At 36.1% G+C, this 14300-nt stretch overlaps 1 protein-coding gene across 2 annotated transcripts; it reads left to right on the top strand.

Moving 5' to 3' along the window:
* The first annotated feature begins 3131 nt into the window (after window positions 1–3131).
* LOC145329796 (myosin heavy chain, muscle-like) lies at window positions 3132–13155 on the top strand. Of its 2 annotated transcripts, none has more exons than XM_080174193.1 (11): window positions 3132–3232; window positions 4173–4232; window positions 4568–4722; window positions 4905–5060; window positions 5246–5432; window positions 6250–6332; window positions 6910–7026; window positions 7306–11799; window positions 11925–12151; window positions 12433–12681; window positions 12883–13155. In XM_080174193.1, the coding sequence occupies exons 2-11, from the start codon at window positions 4187–4189 to the stop codon at window positions 12992–12994; spliced, it is 5826 nt and encodes a 1941-aa protein (XP_080030319.1). In that variant the 5' UTR covers window positions 3132–3232; window positions 4173–4186; the 3' UTR covers window positions 12995–13155. The 2 variants fall into 2 exon arrangements, with proteins under 2 accessions (XP_080030319.1, XP_080030320.1); XM_080174194.1 differs by lacking the exon at window positions 6250–6332 and adding an exon at window positions 6126–6208.
* The last annotated feature ends 1145 nt before the right edge of the window (window positions 13156–14300 follow it).

Genomic DNA, 14300 nt, shown 5'->3' with positions numbered 1-14300 from the left:
AGCTATTTAAAAAACAGAAGAAGCATATAAACAATGGATGGATATTTATCGTATTGTAGACAGCTTTCCCCGGATATTGAAATGAAAAATTATGAGATTAAAACTGCTAATAATTTTATTATGTTTTATCTTAAATCCACAGAAAATTGTTTGTAATACGATTCTAAAGATGATTTTTTTCTAGAGCTAAGAACTAAAAACTCTAATCCAGAGGATATTAATCGGTTTCGAAGCCATTCTGGAAAATATATTAAAGAGCAGATCCATTTTTATTATTTTAGCTTTATCATTTTTAAAAATCAAAAGGTTTCAAAATATTTTTTCCTTTCTTAACCTAAAAATTAACTTGGGTCTCGGTATGAATCATAGATTTGACCGTAAGAAATACTAAATTTATATCAAACATAATTAGGAACATAAATATTAAGAACAAGGATAAAAATATCCATAAAAATGAATTTAACAAGAATGACAACATCCATAAAAGCGAAGCTCTGAAACGATATGACAGACGAACATTAACTTTTGTTGAGTGTCAGAACAATATACAAAAAATGAAAATATAAGGTTTGACAAAATTATACGTAAATTTGTTGAAAAACTTCTTAAATACAGAATTCTGTTTAAGGACATACTGACATTTTTAATACTAATTATAGAGATGCTTCGCTCATAATATTGTACCTTATTGTAATAGGAATCAGTAATAAAAATCAGATCAATCGGATGATTTTATCACATAAAAATTGTTATTAAAAAAGTAAAAAAATCAACATGTTTAAAATGGACGTACGAACATTCTGGTAACGACTATAGAGTTGCTACGCTTTTTAAATCGTACCTAACTACTACAGGAATCACCATGCAAAGTTTAAAATCGATAGGACAATTCTAACATGCCTAAATTAACGAATCAAAGCTAACTATCTCGGACGGACGAACGTACGGACGGACGGACCGACCCTAATTATAGAAAAGCTTCGCTTTTAAAAATGAGACAAAAAATCAATAGCGATTATTTCATAAAACCTAATAGAAAGATGTATGTCTGTCTGCTGTCTAGATGAAGCATAAGATCTCGCTAACCGTTGGACCTCTTGGGCATGTATTTTGTGTATAAATAGTTCTTTTTCAAAACAGTTTTAAGGGCGGAAGTACATTTTGGAGCTTAGTTTTCTTTATAATTCCTAATCGTTACAGCAATCTTCATAGAAAATGAAATGTTCCAATCTGAAATGCCAACGAAATTCACAAATACAATTGTATTTCTTTGGACTTACATGAACGGAGGGACAGACTTTAGGTGTTGAAAAGATTCGCTGCGAATATAAAGTAGACTTTCCTTTAATATGACACGTTCTATACTATACAGGGAGGGAGGGGACATTAAGCTCTTTATTACACTAGTCCTAAAAGTTTCATGTAATATTTTTTCTTTTTCGTTGGCTTACAACTTTGGGTACTTTTCTTATTGAATCTTGATTGGTTGGTTCATTAAGTTGAAAATCCAAACGTTCAACCACTAATTCTTAGAAGGGGAAATTTTGTGCATCATCATTAGGGATATATATAAATTTATCTGCCATTGTCTTATCCCTTCAGATCCCTGCATTCTCTAAGTATCTAATTATTAGTGACGTGTTGGATATTTGAGTAAAAATATTAAAATTTCAATGTTAAACTTTATTCTCCTTTGATAACACTATCTTAACTAGAAAATCCTTACCATGTATACTTATTTACTGGTATGAATAACAGAAACATGATTTTTTAATAATTATTTATCACATGGTGTTATAGCCGAAGACGGACTTACAAATCTGGTATTAATATTATATTTTTTATTTAAATAATAGTGGAGAATTGAATGTAATACAATGCTATACATATTTTTTCAGTATCGCTGAGAATAGGTGCGTGCTTATCCAACGGATATTAGTCAGTTAAGAAGTCATACTTGAAATAAATAATGAATATCTACACTCTACATATTTTAGGTCATTATGACACCAAAGGTCAAAATAAACATTTAAGATTTAAATCAACAAAATACAAAACGCAACAATTAAATTTTTATTTGGGGTTTCAAACTGTTTTCTTGAAATTCTATAAGGCTTTTGCTTAAATTTTCCCGTTTCAAATCTAAATTTTTATGAAGCGTTTTATATTGTCAAGTTAAAACCTTTTGGTCGATTATTAGAATAATGGACTATTCTGATATGACGTCATTCGGAATTTTTCGGCCAAACGTTTTAAACTTATCACGCTCTATTGTGGGCTCTATAAAGAGCTTCAATTTTGACAAGTGCTTCTTTATAAACTCAACTAGTGGCTTCGCACTAAGAGGTGGGCTGCAGTTCCGAAGTTGCTTTATTTTTTGTTTAAATTTAAAAACAAGTGAAAAAGGGGTTTCCGTGATTATAAGTGACACAAGCATACATACATCCAAGTACTTTTAGAGAGGATCAAATATCTTTTCCATGCCTACAAAAACTGGATTAGAAGCTAATCCACAAATTTTTGTGTATGTGAGAAAGCGCACTCCCGGCCACTGAAATGTCCTCTAAGGGACAAACTGACCGGTCAGATGGCTAGCTGGCTGATTCCAAATTCTGCTGATTTGGCGATTTATTAAAACATGTATCATATTCAAGTGTATTTGCCGATTATTATTATATTCTCTAAAACATTTTTATGCAATTGTGTATAAATAAGACTTTATTTATTTATGTCTGTAAAAAACATTTACCAAAAAAAATGAAAGCACAATAACAACGCAGCTACAAGAAATGTTCTCACAAAAGAGAATAGGTCCTGAAAAATTACAATATTTTCTTTAATTTTAAAATGAAATTTATTGAAGTACGTCAACCTTACCCCTCACCTCCACCTTAAAGCCTCGCTTTAAATTTTTTCAGGACCTTATAAGCATAAGAATTATATGGAAAGTGATCCTTAAAACACTATTAAATTCATATTTCTTAGGTCACTTTCATTCCCCATGAATATGATCTAATATATTGTCGATTCAGCATTTAACCACTTTTCCCCTTTCCCTTCATGATCCCCCTATCCTTGCTCTAAAGGGGAAGTAAGGTTTTATTTGTAGAAAGGGGAAATGGTAACTAGGACAGGCGAGTTGACAAGTTGACCGCTGTGAGTGTAGCTAATTCACTCTCTTGGCTTCTTTTGGAGCGAACAGGAGCGTCTTTATTTTTCTCTATTGACCAAGGTATGTGTGCTTTATATTTGGGGTAATCCTTTAGGTATACTTTTCTACAGTCTTATTAAATCAAACTTTTCCAAAATAATTTCATGCAATTTACCTAACATTCTTATTTTTTTTTGAAAGCTTGTTTTAAGTAATTTTTAGAGTATATATATGGCACCTAAAAGTATTTGTATTTTGCTTCCAATTTGATAGCAACTAAAAAATAATTTTTAAAACGGAATATATTAGTTTCTCTATGTTATTGTAATTTTAAACTGCTGTAAGAAAAGTTTGAGGCAATATTGTGATATTAAAGTTACATATTAGAATCTATTTTCAAGTTGAGTTCGAAACCGATTATTATCCGCTGGATTATAAACGGTTCTCAGCCATACTGAAAAATCATGTACAGCTACATACTACTGACAATTTTGTTGGCATTGGTCTTCGGTCCCTTGGATCTAATAAAACTGGTTTTAATCTAATAAATTCTCATTTTCATATCCGCAGAAATAATACGTTTCTCAGAATAATTTTAAATCTTACAATAAAGTCAGGTCAATATAAATGTAATATGGTATAAACACAGTAAAAAATCATATTCAATTATGAGAAAAGAGTCAAGTAACTTAATTTATATTCATGTTTGAAATTGGAATTCAATATTTTGAGAAATGAGAAATAAAGCTAATTTGTAGATCTCTATAAATCTTTTCTTGGTATAATTAGATAGTTTCCATAATTTGAAAACAATATTTGAATATTTTTCAAATTCTTAGAAAGTTTATTAATACGAAAAAGAAAAAAACTTCTATTCCTAACAAACTTAATTTTATCCTCAAAAAGTTATATTTATCAATGCAATGTTTAGTAATATTATTTTTCATTTTAATAATAAAAAATAATAATTTAATTTACGTGTTTGTGGACAACCGTAAAAATGTATGTTTGTATTATTCAGGTATAATCTAAATCATGCCTGGCCACGTCAAGTCTGGAGGTTCCAAGGAGCCGGATCCAGGTAAAGTAAACTTTCTGGTAGCGCAGCAACTTTATAATTTAGGTTTTTCTGATCGTCCATCAAAAAAATTACATTTTTTTCTCAAAAAGTTTCTTTGTCTTGCGAATTTATTGATATTCTAGTCTTTTTTGTATTTTTTATCTAAAAATTGATTTAATAATTATTGACTTTTTAGAGAAGCTCTACAAAGTATCCTAAGAAATGAGCCGTGTGACGTCAATAGATCCATCTGTTTTTCCTTTCCCACTACTCCTCTCATCCCTTATTTTTATGACGTCACATGTCACATATTTTCTTTGTAAAACTCCATTTTTTAACAAAAATGTTTTATTCAGATCCATCTCCCTTCTTGTTCGTCTCTTTTGAGATGAAAAAAGAGGATTCCCTGAAGCCTTATGATGCCAAGAAGTCTGTGTGGGTCCCCGATGGAGAGGGAGGTTACGACGAGGCCCTCATTCAGGAGGTCAAGGGAGATATGATTGATGTCAAGGTAACAATTTTCACCCTGTAGGCATTAAAAAACCTAACATACATTACATAACTTGAATTTTAATGATTATTTTTTTGTGGAAACTACTTCTGATAGTTTGATTCTATCTAAATCATATGTTGACAAAACATTAAAAAAGTCAACTTAATACCTGCAGATTTAACAGAGTTTTTACTGTTTAGGTTGGATGGGAGCCCAAGACCTTCAAGGCTGACAAAGTGATGCAGGTGAACCCTCCCAAGATGGAGAAGTTCGATGATGTGTCCAACATGACCTACTTGAATGAGGCTGCTGTCCTCTGGAACTTGAAGTCTAGATATGTTGCCAAGCTTATCTATGTAAGTAACTTATATCTTACATTTAAGGGTAAAAGAAGTCATCTCTTATTTATAATCATTTCATGGCATGGGAAAATTAGTAAATTTATCTGAAAATTTAATCAATTTGGTAAATTCAATAATATTCACTCAAAAATCAGGGAAGTTTATTTAATCCAAAAGCTAAACATCTTTTATTTTTTAAGACTTACTCCGGTCTTTTCTGCGTTGTCATCAACCCCTACAAGCGTTATCCCATCTACACCAACAGGGTTGTCAAGCTCTACATCGGCAAGAGGAGGAATGAGGTTCCCCCTCACTTGTTTGCCATCTCTGACGGTGCTTACCAGCAGATGATGGCCAACCAAAAGGATCAGTCTATGCTGATTACCGGTATGTTTTATTCTTAGACAGGGGAAATGTGTTTGCTTTATTTAGCTGGTAAAATCTTTTATTTCATGAGTAGACGAAATAATAATCCTCCCCCAAATAATTCAAATTTTGTAAAGTAAAAACAAACTAGGTAATTAAAAAATGGATATAAAACGTTAAAAAGAAACATGAATAACCTTTGTAAGTAAGAAAAATATGGTTGCATACAGTCATTTTTTAATTTTGTTAAAATTATGCAAGTTGGAAATTTTAGGGCAAGAAAATTAGAAAAAAAAATATGAGAAAGATGCTGTAATTTAAATGTTTTTTTTTATTTAGGATTTAATTCAATTTATTCATTTAGGAAAAGTATATTTTGAATTTTATATTCAATTTATAATCATTGATATTTCTGAATAATACCACAAGAAAAAAAAAATCTGAAGGCAATGGCTTTATTTGACGTCACAGGTCAAGGACGTCCAAGCTTGTTTTTAGGGGGTAAAATGTCATAAGTCATAAGGTTATGTCATATAAATTAAAGTTATGATCTACATATGGAACTTAATTCTAAAAAGTCACTGGATCATACAGGCGAGTCTGGTGCTGGTAAGACAGAGAACACGAAGAAGGTCATTACGTACTTCGCCATCCTCGGCGCTAACGAGAAGGCCAAGGTGAGTGACATGTATCTATTGACATGTTGACATGTAGGTGAGTCCGGTGCTGGTAAAACTGAGAACACAAAAAAAGTCATCACATACTTTGCCATCCTTGGTTGTAACGACAAGGCCAAGGTGAGTGACCACATATATTTCTAATGCTAACACCCATGTAGGTGAGTCCGGTGCTGGCAAAACTGAGAACACAAAAAAAGTAATCACTTACTTTGCCATCCTCGGTGCCGATCCAAGGGCCAAGGTTAATATGAATTATTATACAAATTAAAAAAAAAATAGTAATTTTTTTCATTAAAACTTATTTTTCAATTTTTAATTGCCTTATTTTTTTTACATAATGGCAAAGTTTTAAGTAAATTTCAAGCATTGCAGATTAAATATTTAGTTGTTTAATTATTTATTCAGAAATTATAAACACTTTTTGGTGTTCTCTTATTTGAAGCGCTGTAGTTGAATTGACTTCCTTCTCTTTTGAGGGATTTTTAAAAATTTAATACAATGTTATTTTAAAATGGTCGGTATCTTGAAAAAGGTAAGTTTAAGTAAGTGTAAGTGGAGAAATTGAAAGATTTTATTGATCTTTCTCCTTACAACCATTTCTTCAGTTTTAAGAGGGAGGTATTTTTTATCTTGAAGAATAAATGTTTATTTTCTTTAACATTTTCATTGTTTTCTTACTGTAATAATCACGAGCAAAAGAAATAATACTGTTTACAAAAGGTCCTTTTTGGGTGGCAGAAAAGTTTAATGCAAATAAGTTTTTATTTTTTGGGGGTAAAAGTTAGTAAACTTATTTGAATTGTAACTTGCTTAATCAGGGAGGTGAAGGTGGTGAGAAGAAGGCCAACTTGGAGGACAGGATTGTCCAGACCAATCCTATTCTGGAGTCCTATGGTAATGCCAAGACCATCCGTAATGACAACTCTTCTAGATTCGTAAGTTTTACAATTTATTTAAATCAATATATCTTGATATCTTCAACTGTAGGGTGTCAGGCTTTTTCTGAATTAAAAGTTATGTCTTTATTTAAATCTGATATTAGCAATTAAAATCATAAATATTTTATTTGAATTTGATATACATATTATACTGCATACTTTACCTCTCTAAATTGTTATGCCCTTGTTTTACTATGATATTCAAGTTGATAAATACTTTATTTTCTCTACAAAATATTTATGATAAAATGAAATTAATTATTCTATTTTGTTTAGGGTAAGTTTATCCGTATCTACTTCAACCACATGGGTAAGCTTGCTGGTGGTTATATTGATGTCTACCTTCTGGAGAAGTCCCGTGTCACTTACCAGCAGGCTAATGAGAGAGGCTACCATATCTTCTTCCAGCTGCTTGAGACTGGCCCAGTTGAGGGTCTCCAGGAGATGTGCGAGCTGAGCACTGACCCCTATGACTACTTTTTCATCTCTCAGGGTAAGGTCAAGGTCGACTCTATTGATGATATTGAGGAGTTGGAGTTTACTGATCAGGCTTTTGATGTCATTGGCTTCACCCCTGAGGAGAAGAAAGATGCTTTCAAGTTGACTGCTACTATCATGCACATGGGTGAGATGACTTTCAAGCAAAAGGGTCGTGAGGAGTCTTGTGAGATGGATGACCCTACCCCTGGTCAAAAGGTCTGCAAGCTCTGTGGTATTGAGAACTGGCAACTGTTCTATGGTAACTTCATCAGACCCAAGATCAAGGTCGGTACTGAGTGGGTGTACAAGGGCCAGAATGCTGACAACTGTCTTTCTGCTGTGTCTGCCCTTGCCAGATCCATGTACAATCGTCTCTTCTTGTGGCTGGTTGACCTCTGTAACAGAACCCTTATTGACCCCACCATGAAGAAGGTTAACTTTATTGGTGTGCTGGATATTGCTGGTTTTGAGATTTTCGAGTTTAACACCTTTGAACAGATTTGTATTAACTTCTGTAATGAAAAGCTGCAGCAGTTCTTCAACCATCACATGTTTGTGCTGGAACAGGAGGAGTATGTCAGAGAAGGTATTGAGTGGGAGATGGTGGATTTTGGTATGGACTTGGAGGCCACTATCCAGCTTATGGAGAAGCCTATGGGTCTGCTTGCTATCCTTGAGGAAGAAACTATGTTCCCCAAGGCCAGCGATAAGTCTTTTGAGGACAAGTTGAAGGAGAACTTGCTTGGCAAGTCACCTGTCTTCTTAAAGAAGCAGGCTGGTTCCAAGGACAAGAATGCTCACTTTGCTATTGCCCATTATGCTGGTATTGTCAACTATAACCTGACTGACTGGCTCAACAAGAACAAAGATCCTCTTAATGACACTGTTGTCGACCAGATGAAGAAGTCTGACAATGCTCTTGTTGTCTATCTCTTCAGAGATCATCCTGGCCAGCCTGAAGATGAGGGTAAGAAAGAAAAGGGCAAGAAGGGTAAGGACACCAAGACCCACAAAACTGTATCATCCTTCTTCAGATCCCAGCTTGACTCTCTGCTGACTACTCTTAACACCACTGATCCTCACTTTATCCGTTGTATTGTGCCCAACAACCACAAGACCCCTGGACTGCTTGATTCTGCTCTTGTCATGCATCAGCTTACTTGCAACGGTGTACTTGAGGGTATCAGAATTTGCAGAAGAGGTTTCCCCAACAGAACCTTCTATGCTGACTTCAGACACAGATTTATTATCATCAAGCCCAAGGAGGTCTATGCTGCTGGTGAAGATAAGCAGAAGGCTGCCAGAATCATCCTTGAGAGCATTCCTGAAGCTAATGACAGATGGCGTCTTGGACACACCAAGGTGTTCTTCAGAGCTGGTACTGTTGGTATCCTTGAGGAAGTCAGAGATGAGTGCATCAAGGCCATTCTTCTATACATCCAGGCTCTCTGCAGAGGTTACCTGGTTAGAAAGCAGTACAAGCTTGAAATTGCCAAGAGAAATTACATCCCTGTTATGCAGAGAAACTTCAAGAAATACATGTTCTTCCGTGACTGGACATGGTATGCTCTTGTCAATGGAACCAAGAGATTTATTGGTCAGGTGAACATTGAGGAGGAGATTGCTGCTCTTGAAGCTGAGGCTGCTGTTGCATGTGCTGCCTATGACAAGGAAGTTGTACTTAGGGATGAATATCAGGCGGGCATTAAGCAAATGACTGAAGACAAAAAATCCATGATGAAGCAGATTGAAAATGAACAGGGAGATCTTTCTTCCTACCAGGCTCAGCTTGCTGATGCTAGCGCTGCCAGGGAGAAGAAGGAAGATGAGTTGACCAAGATTCAAAATCTTTTGGCTGATACTGAGGCAAAGAGAAATGCTGCCACAGACCAGAAGAGAAAGTTTGAAAATGATCTGCAAAGCTTCAAGAAGGACATTGAAGATATGGAGCTTGCTATTCAGAAGGCTGAACAGGAAAAAACCAACAAAGATCATACAATTCGTAATCTTAATGATGAAATTGCCCATCAAGATGAGCTGATCAACAAGCTGAACAAGGAGAAGAAGCACATGCAGGAGACCCAAGCTAAATCTAGTGAGGAGCTCTCATCTGCTGAGGAGAAGCTTGATCATTTGAATAAGATTAAGACCAAGCTTGAGGTTACTCTTGATGAGCTTGAAGATTCTCTTGAAAGAGAAAAGAAGGCCAGACTTGATATGGACAAGCAGAGAAGGAAGGTTGAGGCTGACCTTAAGGTTACCCAAGAGATGGTTAATGACCTTGAAAGAGATAAGAAGGAGATGGAGAGCCTGATTGCCAAGAAGGAAAAGGAGATTGCTGTCAATCAGGGCAAGCTTGAAGAGGAGCAGAACAGTGTTGCTAAGCTCCAGAAGAATATTAAGGAGCTCCAAGGAAGAATTGAAGCCAGTGAGGAAGAGCTTGAGGCTGAGCGTCAAGCCAGAGCTAAGGCTGAAAAGCAGAGAGGTACTCTTGCAAGAGAGCTTGATGACCTGTCTGAAAGACTTGAAGAAGCTGGTGGTGCTACTTCTGCCCAGATTGAACTTAACAAGAAGAGAGAGGCTGAAATTGGCAAACTCAGAAGAGATCTTGAGGAGGCTGCTATTCAGCATGAATCAACTCTTGCTAGCTTGAAGAAGAAGCATCTTGATGCTGTTGGTGAGATGTCTGAGCAAGTTGACCAGCTCAATAAGATGAAGACTAAGATTGAGAAGGAAAAGCATGGCAAGAGACTGCAAATTGATGAGGTCAAGGCTGCTATGGACACTGTTGCTAATGAGAAGGCATCTGTTTCCAAGCAGAACCATATGCTTCAGACCCAGTTGAATGACCTTACGCGTAGATGTGAGGAGGCCAATCTCACCCTGTCCGACTTTGACTCTGCCAAGAAGAAGATTATTGTTGAGAATGCTGACATTCTCAGAAACATTGAAGAGCTGGACAACAACAACAATGTTCTGAACAAGGTCAAGCAGACCCTTAATTCTCAGTTGGCTGAGCAGAAGAAGATTGCTGATGATGAATCCAAGGAGAGATCCTTCCTCCTGGGCAAATTCAGAAATCTTGAGCATGAGGTTGATACCACCAGGGAACAACTGGAGGAGGAGACTCAATCCAAGGCTGATGCACTCAGAATGCTTTCCAAGTCAGTTGCTGACTCTCAAATGTGGAGACAAAAGTATGAAAAGGATGGTCTTGCCAAGTGTGAAGAGTTAGAGTCTGCCAAGTTGAAGCTGCAGTCCCGTCTGGCTGAAGCTGAAGCAACTGTCCAGAACTACAACAGCAAAGCTATTGCTCTTGAGAAGGACAAAATGAAGCTGCAGTCTGAGATTGAGGAGATGAGTGGACTCCTTGATGATGCACAAAACAAGTGCTTCCAGATGGAGAAAAAGGCCAAGAACTTTGACAAGATTGTTGCTGAATGGAAGAACAAGATTGATGCCCTCCAGGCTGAGCTGGACCAGACCCAGGTTGAGTGCAGAAGCTACTCTACTGAGCTCTTCAAGGTGAAAACTGTATATGAGGAATCTCAGCAGCAGCTTGATGTTGTCAGACGTGAGAACAAGAATCTGTCCAATGAGATCAAGGATATTATGGACCAGATTGGTGAGGGTGGCAGAAACATCCATGAGATTGACAAAATTAGAAAGCGTCTTGAGAATGAAAAACTTGAGCTGCAGGCTGCTCTTGAGGAAGCAGAGTCTGCTTTGGAGCAGGAAGAAAACAAGGTGCTTCGCTGCCAGCTTGAACTTAGCCAGGTTAAGCAGGAGATTGAGAGAAGAATTAAGGAGAAGGAGGAAGAGTTTGAGGGTCTGAGAAAGACTCATGGCAAGGCCCTGGAATCTATGCAATCTTCTCTTGAGAATGAGACCAGAGCCAAGGGTGAGGCCATCAGGCAGAAGAAGAAGCTTGAGGCTGACATCAATGAGCTTGACATTGCTCTTGAGCATGCTAATGGCTCCAATGCTGAAGCCCAGAGATCTATCAAGAAGTACCAGCAAAACATCAAGGAGGCTCAGTTGACCCTTGAGCAGGAACAGATCCACAGAGACAAGGCCAGGGAGCAGCTCATCCAGGCTGAGAGAAGATTCCATGCTGTACAGAACGAGCTGGAGGAGTGCAAGACCCAGCTTGAGAATGCTGACCGCCAGCGCAGAGGTGCCGAGCAGGAGCTTTCTGATTCCATTGAACAGCTGTCTGATGCAACTCTTCAGAACCAGGCTCTCCAGTCAAGCAAGAGGAAGCTTGATTCTGAAATGCAAACCATGCATGTAAGTTTAATTTTAAAACTAACAAAATTTTGAATTTTAAATACTTTATTATCATTTATTCCTTCATATTTTAATCACATTACAAAATATAGTCAACAATAGTAATTTTTAAATCTTATTTTTAGGCTGATCTTGAGGAAATGCTGACTGAGAGCAAGATGGCTGAGGAGAGAGCTAAGAAGGCTATGATTGATGCTGCCAGGCTGGCTGATGAACTCCGTCTTGAACAAGAGAATGCTCAGCACTGCGAAAAGCAGAGAAAGGTTCTGGATAACCAGGTTAAGGAGATGCAGTGCAAGCTGGATGAGGCTGAGCAGGTTGCCATGAAGGGTGGCAAGAAGGTCACTTCCAGGTAACTTTTTTATTTCTTAAATTCAAAATGAAATCCATCTATAGTTTTTTATATATAGTTTTATATTTAATAGCTTCATCTTTCCCATTAAAAATAATATAAGAACTGTATATTTCAGCATTTTTATACTAAATAATACAAGTGAAATTAATCCCTTTTTGAAAAATGTTGTACATATGGAACATTGCAAAGTATTCCTGAAAATAATCAATCTAGTTCTTATTGAGCACATGCTTCACATAATAGCATAGCACAAATGATTTAACACAATAAATATTTAGACTTGAGCAGAAGATCAAGGATCTTGAGAGCCAGCTTGACAACGAGCAGCGCCGTCTGGTTGATGCCCAGAAGGCTCAGCGCCGCACCGACAGGCGCATCAAGGAACTGACCTTCAGCCAGGAGGAGGACACCAAGAACCATGAGAGAATGCAGGAGCTGGTAGACAAACTGCAGAACAAGGTGAAGTCTTACAAGAAGCAGATCGAAGAGGCCGAAGAAATTGCTGCTCTTAACTTGGCCAAGTTCAGGTAAATTAAATTTCCTCTATTTTATAGCATGTTGTATAGTGTGATCTATAAAGCTTAGTCTTGGTTTTAGATGCACCACATGTAATACATTTTTTTAAATTACTTTTTTGGGTAAAGCCCCTAGAGGCGAAGCCGCTAGTACATTATAATTGGGAGAAATATGCCCTTTTGTTCAAATTTCTAAAAAAAATTTTAATCTAGGAAGGTGCAGGCTGACTTAGAACAAGCTGAGGAGAGAGCTGACATCAACGAGCAGGTGCTCGCCAAGATGAAGGCAAGAGGCAGGGCTGCTTCCGTCGGACCATCCCTCTAAACATGACCTACACAATCTAATCTTCATATGACAACTTTTGAGATGATGTTTCTATAGAATTAAATATACTTGAATCTTATTATATTTAATTCTGTAATTAATTGTAGTCTTGTTTAGTTACTTTTGTTTCATTTAAACCAATAAATATTATGAGCATTAAATTAGTATTTATTTATCTCCATCAGGGGATGATATTCAGCCAATCAATTCAATTTAAAATTGCCGAAAATAAAATATTTTGTTGGAGTAACAGAAAGGGAAGTGGTTAGAAGCCTTTAAAAAATATGTTTAACATTTTTTTAGCAGAATCGACAGACCAAGAAGCATTTTTGGCAAAAAAAACTCAGCGACATATCTCATTTCTCCAAGCGTAACGGACGAACTTAGAGGCCGACAAAGTAAATTATAGAGCAATATGGATACAAAAAATATTTCGTTCGCAGTAGGAGTCAGCTATAAAAGTAGCATATACAAATTTTCTTTGGTAAATCATTCATTTAGTGTAAAAATTGTATTCCCTCATACTATGTCATTGTCCAGCTTATAACAAAACATATAGTAAGTTAGTTATTAATAATTAAATTTCTTAGGGTAATTAGCTCTCTAAAAATTATATCAAAAATACATCTTACTATGTATTTCTTAATTGATGGATCTCGTATCTATATTACAAATTAGAATGATGTTTGTCTGTTTGCAACGAAGGATCTCGCTAACCGCTAAACCGATCGGGTTCTCCTTAACAGGGTAGCTTCTCATAGTTCACGGGAAGGTTTATAACTATTTTAGGGGAGGGTACAACCACTTTTTCTTATAAAATCTAAATTAAGAAATTGGGTTATCCAATTCAATTTCCCCCTTCTCAAGAGGCCTCTAGGGGCGTAGCCGCTAGTATAACAAAAAATAAAGTTTGCTATTTGTCAATTTTTGTTATGTTTTACAAGGTATACTAAGTGAGGAGTTTTGAGGTATGAGGGGGGATAATCTAAGTATTTCTTTAGAGGGAGGTAAAATGGGCGTTTACAAGTTTTTATGAACATATTTGCATTTTTAGCACTTTATTACAGAGATGCTTCTCTGATAACAGTGTACTTTGTTGTCCTAGGAATAAGTATTCCAAAAGTCAGACCAATCGGATAATTTTATCAAAATTTTTGTTTGTTAAGAAGTTATATGTTTAAAATGGATGTGCGGACAGCTGGTAACGATAATAGAGTTTCTTCGCTTTCTAACTCGTACCTTACTCCTATAGGAATCATCACGCAAAGTTTGAAATCTAAGAGACAATTCTAAGAGCTATCTGTTA

The sequence above is a fragment of the Acartia tonsa genome, chromosome 10 (assembly GCF_053477335.1).
Source record: "Acartia tonsa isolate MP-2025a chromosome 10, ASM5347733v1, whole genome shotgun sequence".
In the NCBI taxonomy this organism is placed as follows: Eukaryota; Metazoa; Arthropoda; class Copepoda; order Calanoida; family Acartiidae; genus Acartia; species Acartia tonsa.
The sequence above is the reverse complement of the archived record's forward strand: the minus strand, read 5'-3'. Positions and strand labels throughout refer to the sequence as shown.

Coding starts and splice junctions, on each gene's coding strand:
- LOC145329796 (XM_080174193.1), top strand. CDS start 4,187: ATGCCTGGCCACGTCAAGTCTGGAGGTTCCAAGGAGCCGGATCCAG. Junction 6,333..6,909: donor GTGCCGATCCAAGGGCCAAG/GTTAATATGAAT, acceptor TTGCTTAATCAG/GGAGGTGAAGGTGGTGAGAA. Junction 7,027..7,305: donor ATGACAACTCTTCTAGATTC/GTAAGTTTTACA, acceptor TATTTTGTTTAG/GGTAAGTTTATCCGTATCTA.